At 37.8% G+C, this 6,053-nt stretch overlaps 1 protein-coding gene across 1 annotated transcript; it reads left to right on the top strand.

Moving 5' to 3' along the window:
* Positions 1-1,123: 1,123 nt before the first annotated feature.
* Positions 1,124-6,032, top strand: LOC140174417 (large ribosomal subunit protein bL9c-like). The gene is made up of 4 exons (XM_072198870.1): positions 1,124-1,184; positions 5,474-5,566; positions 5,675-5,723; positions 5,912-6,032. The coding sequence occupies exons 1-4, from the start codon at positions 1,124-1,126 to the stop codon at positions 6,030-6,032; spliced, it is 324 nt and encodes a 107-aa protein (XP_072054971.1).
* Positions 6,033-6,053: the final 21 nt, after the last annotated feature.

Raw genomic sequence — 6,053 nt, 5'->3', positions numbered from 1 at the left:
TGACAGGTAATTTTGTGCAGAATGATAATTATGATCATGCTCAATTCTCTGCTGAACAGGTCAATTACATGGGGAGTGCTCCTAGAAATTCCAATAATGATCCCTATTCTCAGACCTACAATCAAGGGTGGAGAAATCACCCAAATTTTGGGTGGAGAGACCAACCTCAGAGACCTCAAAATATCAACAATAATTCACAGGGCAACTTCCAACAGAACAATTACAATAACCGCCAATTTCAATCTCATCAACAACAACCACCTCCACAGGCAAATTCTAAATCCTAAGAAGATTCTAATTGGGAAATAATGAAGAGTTTTGTGCAGGAAACCAGAGCATCAATCAAGAATTTGGAGATTCAGATGGGTCAAATAGCCACGAGAGTTAAAGAAATTGATCAAAGGACCACTAATAGCCTTTCTGGTAACTCAATTCCAAATCCAAGAGAGGAATGCAAGGCTATCACCTTGATAAATGGACAAGTGGCAAGTATGGAAGCACAAGTTGATGAGGAGCTAGTTGAAAAAGATCGCAAGATTATCCAACTGAGAAGTGGTAAAGTAGCTGGCTCTGAGACCAAGGTCAATGAAGAGTTAGTTGAAAAACAAGCTCCAGAGGAGAAGAAGGGAGAAGAAGAGCACGCCCCTCCAAAGCGTGCGGACAACCCATTCCCAGACTCTCTTGACACTCATCCTACATTGCCAAAGGCTCCTGAGTACAAGCCTAAGATGCCATATCCTCAAAGACTTCAAAAGGAGACCAAGGACAAGTAGTTTTCAAAGTTTTTGGAAGTCTTCAGAAAGTTGCAAATCAATATTCCTTTTGCTGAGGTTTTGGAGCAAATGCCTATCTATGTCAAGTTCATGAAGGAGCTGTTGTCAAAGAAGAAGCATTTAAAGGGAGATGAGATAGTAGTCCTAACTAAGGAATGTAGTGTCGTAATTCAGAATAACTTACCAAGGAAGATGCCAGATTCAGGGAGCTTTCAAATTCCATGCACCATTGGGAGCTCAACCTTTGAGAAAGCCCTATGTGATCTGGGGCAAACATAAATCTAATGCCCTTATCTGTGATGAAGAAGCTACAAATCTAAGAGGCAGAACCCACAAAGATAACATTACAGATGGCAGACAAATCTATGAAGCCTGCCTACAGATTAGCGGAGAATATCTTGGTCAAAGTGGGTAAGTTTTTCCTCTTAGTAGATTTTGTGATTCTTGACACAGGGGAGGATGAGAATGCCTTAATAATTTTAGGAAGACCATTCCTAGCCACTGGAAGAGCTTTGATTGATGTAGAAGTGGGCGAATTAGTGCTTAGAGTGCATGATGAGCAACTAGTCTTCCATGTTTTCAAGGATGTACATTCAGTAGGTGAAGAAGAGAGGTGCATGCAGACTGAGCTTATTGATCCAACCCTTCAAAAACCCCCTAATGATACACAGCAGAATCTGCAGCTCAAACCTCTCTTGGTAACAATCAATAAAATTCTTCCTGACATCAAACCTAAGTTTGGTGTTGGGAAAGCATCATCTACCAAGGAGGAGGTTCCCAAAAAGAAGAAAGTACCCAGAGGATGGAGAAACAAAAAGATCCTCACTGAAGGTTTCTCCCCAAGAATGAAGGTGGTGTTTACCAGCAATCCAGCATGGATTTATACAGTAAACAGAATCCTCTCTGTGGAGCATATTGAGCTACTTTATGGATACACAGGAAAGAAGTTCAAAGTAAGGGGTGAAGAGCTAAGCCCCTATGATCCTCCTCCTTAGAGCAGCTAACCGTCAAGCTAGTGACGGTAAAGAAGCGCTTGTTGAAAGGCAACCCGATGATTTCATATCCTTATTTATTTTTGTAGTAGTAGTTTTCTTAGTTATTTGATTTTTATTGAGTTTTATCTGATCATGCAGCTATTTTAGAACAAGAACTGAACATTTCAGAAAAAAATTTTCCCCGCGCGCGCCTAATGCGCGTTCGCGTCCATAGTGAATGCGAATTGAGGAGATTGAACAGAAAGTTACGCTGGAGTTGTGTAAGAACTATGCCTCGCGCACCAGCTCACCCACACGTACGCGCACCAGACGCGTACGTGTCCCACTGGTTCTCGGCAATCCACGCGGGAGCGCGCCTTGAAAAATCGACGTAAATGGGTGCATGGCCAAAAGTTGTGCTGGCCTCACGCTAGATTCGTGCTAGAAGCACAGATTGACCCACGCGTACGCGTCCCTGACGCGTATGCATCCTTTTCCTCAGTTGGCAATCCACGCGCAGGCGCACTGGATGCATCTACGTCCCTTTCCTTTTTCGCAAATCGGCGCGCACGCAGGTAGTGTGTGTTCGCGTCGCCTCTACCGCACACCTTCACTATTCTTCTTTGCTTGAGGACAAGCAAACCTTTAAGTTTGGGGTTGACGCTTCGCTTATGGCTTTTCTGTTTAACACCAAAGGAAGATGAATGTTCTTCATGGAAGAATGAGATGGCCACCAGCATAACTGAGGTGGTTGAGTTTCTTTCATTCTATTTCTCTTCTGTTCTTATTGTGTTGTCTTCTATTCTCTGTTGCTTTGATTTCCTGCATGATCTTTAGTACTATATATATAAAAAAATATATTGTCTCATGTGTTGCTCACTAAGCTTGAATTCAAAAGAAAAAGAAGTGATGCATTGCATGAGAGATTGAGTTTAATTTTTAGAGTAGTCTTATTTACTTAAATGTGGTGGTATTATTTGTGATTTTGAATGCATGACATGAACAGTGCGTATTTGAATTTGAATCAAAGGATGTTAATGTATAAGGAACAGGAATTTAGAGAATTATTATGACTTTTCTGAAATAAACAAAAATTTAATCCTTGAAGCAAAAGAAACAGCAAAAGAAAAAGAAACTATAAAAGCAAGGTCCAAGGCTCTGAGCATCAATGACTAAGGAGGTTAGACATGATTAAAAGCTCAAAGAGTTATTTCCCTAGTCATATGCTTGTGGCGTGATTGTGTCAAGTAATCCTTGAGACAGAACACTTAGAGTCGAGACCAAGTGCATTCAATAGTGTATGCCAAAGGCTCTGAGCACCACTGTCTGGGAGTAACTGAAGAAAAATCAGAACTTCAAGAGAGTTCCCCAGTTAAGTGCTTGTGGTGTTTTTGTGTCAAGTAACCTTGAGACAAAACATTTAAAGTCACGGCTAGGCTCAAGGTGCAAAGCACCAAAGAAAAATAAATTAAAGAAAATTATGCTGTGTTCAAGGATTAAAATGGAGTATAAAGATCAGATAATTCATAATATGATCCAGATTCTAATTCTGAATGACACTGACGTTCCTCTGATTCAAAGGAGAGTGAGATGCCAAAGCTGTTCAAAATTACAATGATAAACCCCATTTTAAGAATAGACTTGAGCTTAATCGAACTCTCATTCTCATACAAATTCACATCCTAAGCCTATATTAGTTTGGTTGCTTGAGGACAAGCAACAATTCAAGTTTGGTGTTGTGATGCGTGAGCATTTTTCCTATCTTTTCCTAGTGAATTTGCATTTAACTTGATAAGTTTAAGTAAGAATTAATTATATTTTAGCCACTATGGATGCTACTTTGAGTCGTGTGTAATTCTGTTTATTTTAGGTAGCATTTGGTTGGATTTGATGGAAAGGAAGCATGCAAAAATGGAAGGAATTGCAAAGTTGTCCAGCCTGACCTCTTCGCATTCAATCAATCATAACTTGAGCTACAGAAGTCCAAATGAGAGGGTTTCAGTTGCGTTGGAAAGCTAACATCTGGTGCTTCACAACAATATACAATTTTCCATAGTTGACCTGGCGTTAAAGGGCGCGCACGCGCACACGCACATTGGCAAAAAGTCTATCGGCGCGCACCTGGCGCGTATGCGTGACATGCGCAACATACTGCAAACTCAAAATTTGCCCCCAGCGATTTCTGGCTACTTTTGACCCAGTTTTCAGCCCAGAAAGCACAGATCAGAGGCTGCAAAGTGAAGGAATCAAGTGGTCCTCATTCATCAATTGAAGACTTGTTGATTGCCATAATTTATTCTGATTTAAATTTAAATATTATTTTTTAAGATAGGAAAAGATATTTTTTAGTTTTAAAAATTAGGATTTAAATTTATTAGGATTAGATATAAAAGACAACATTAATTAGTTAACTATTCATTCCATCTCAGACAATTTACCTGAATCCTTATTTTTCTTCTTTGAGTCATGAGCAACTAACCCTCCATTGTTAAGGTTAGGAGCTCTGTCTATTTGTATGGATTAATCCTATTGATTTTGTCTTTTAATTCATGTTTTGATTTATAATTCAAGAATTGTTTTTGCTCTTTATTTTATGAATTTGGGTGGAATGGAAGTATGACCCATGTTCTAATTGTGTTCTTGTATAACTTGGAAAAGCTCTTTACTTGAATAATAGCTTGAAAACAATTTCTCCTAAATTTTAATTATCTAGACTTAACGGGATACGTGACATATAATCATCTTATTTTTGGGTAATAAGAATTTTTGTAGCATATAAACTGGAATTTGATTTTCACCCTCGAATTGGAATTAATTGACCAAGGAATTGGCAGTTGATGAATTTTAGAGGAGACTAAGAAGGTCTAAAGAATTAGGGTCTAGTCATATATAGTTTGCTATGAATTAAATCTTGCATGATTAAAATAAATTAATAAGAAAAGTCAATCCAGAAAATAGATATCTCTGAACCCTTAGCTTTTTCCCCATACGTATTTCACAACTTAATTACTGTTTGCTTTCTGAAATTCTTAATTACTATTCAATGCACTTTGAATATCAAAATACCATTTTCTGCTTGCCTAACTAAGTAATTCATTTAACCATTGTTGGTTAGTCCATCAATTCTCGTGGGATCGACCCTCACTCACCTGAGGTATTACTTGGTACGACCCGGTGCACTTGCCGATTAGTTTGTGGGTTATAAATCCCGCACCAGTAGGCCATCTTGTCTGAATTATTTTCTTATGGTGCAGGGTTAGCTTAGCTTAGCTACTTCTCTATGCAAAAATATGCATTGCCATATAAAATGTTAACAATAATGTATGTGTTTTTTGCACAATTTAAACTGAATTTTCCTTGCATCGTCTAGGGAAATAAAGTTAGAGAAAGAAAGAATTCAGGCCTAGAAAAATCTGGCAATCTTTTTCTCCCTCCAATCCATACTTGGATTGAACGTGTCTCTGTTAATGTGAAATGAAGGTTTCCATTTGTGAGTAGGAGTAGGTGGTAACAAACTTCTGCTAGTAAGCTTTACATATAAACCTGGAGTTACAAAAATCCTACTGTCTTTTTAACTTCTAACTCCATATTAGTTTTACTCCGAAAATCCATTTCATTTTCATATCTTATTGTCTTCAATGCAGGAAAATTTACAACCACTTTGATACTTCTTCATTATTAGTATAGTTTTTCCCCTCCTATATGATTATTGTATGCATTCTTCAGTATCTGAGTTTCTAGTTCTGCAAGTAAAAGAAGAGGCACAACAACTTGCTCGAATTTTTGAAATAGTTGAGGCTTTCAAGGTGAAGCAAAAAGGTGGTAAAGGAAAACTAATTTTTATAAGGTGAGGCTTGTTCTGTGCAATTTTGAGCTATTGATTTATGCTCTATATGGATTATGCTTCTAAATTTTCTTGTTATTCAGTGTTACAACTCGAGATCTTGTTGACATTATCAAGGGCACATCTTCAAAGGTACTATTTGTCTGATGTACACAAGTCTTTCTCTTTGAGAATTGGGAGTACTAACTAGTCTTAGGTAATATATTATTCTACTTTAAATGTGAATGACTATTCTTTTCTTCTTCCGTTGAAGCACTAAAATATTAAGGAACAAGTGTGTTTATGAATAATTGTCATGTAATCTTTTGTGATTTTCATAGGGAGGTGGACAAGAGAATTGTCGAACTTCCAGAGATACATGAAACCAGAGAATATATCGCAGAGTTAAAGCTGCATTCGAAAGTTACAACGAGAATAAGGTTGAATGTCTTTGCTAACTAAAGAACGAGTATGAAGTTCTAT

The sequence above is a fragment of the Arachis hypogaea genome, chromosome 7 (assembly GCF_003086295.3).
Source record: "Arachis hypogaea cultivar Tifrunner chromosome 7, arahy.Tifrunner.gnm2.J5K5, whole genome shotgun sequence".
In the NCBI taxonomy this organism is placed as follows: domain Eukaryota; kingdom Viridiplantae; phylum Streptophyta; class Magnoliopsida; order Fabales; family Fabaceae; genus Arachis; species Arachis hypogaea.
The sequence above is the reverse complement of the archived record's forward strand: the minus strand, read 5'-3'. Positions and strand labels throughout refer to the sequence as shown.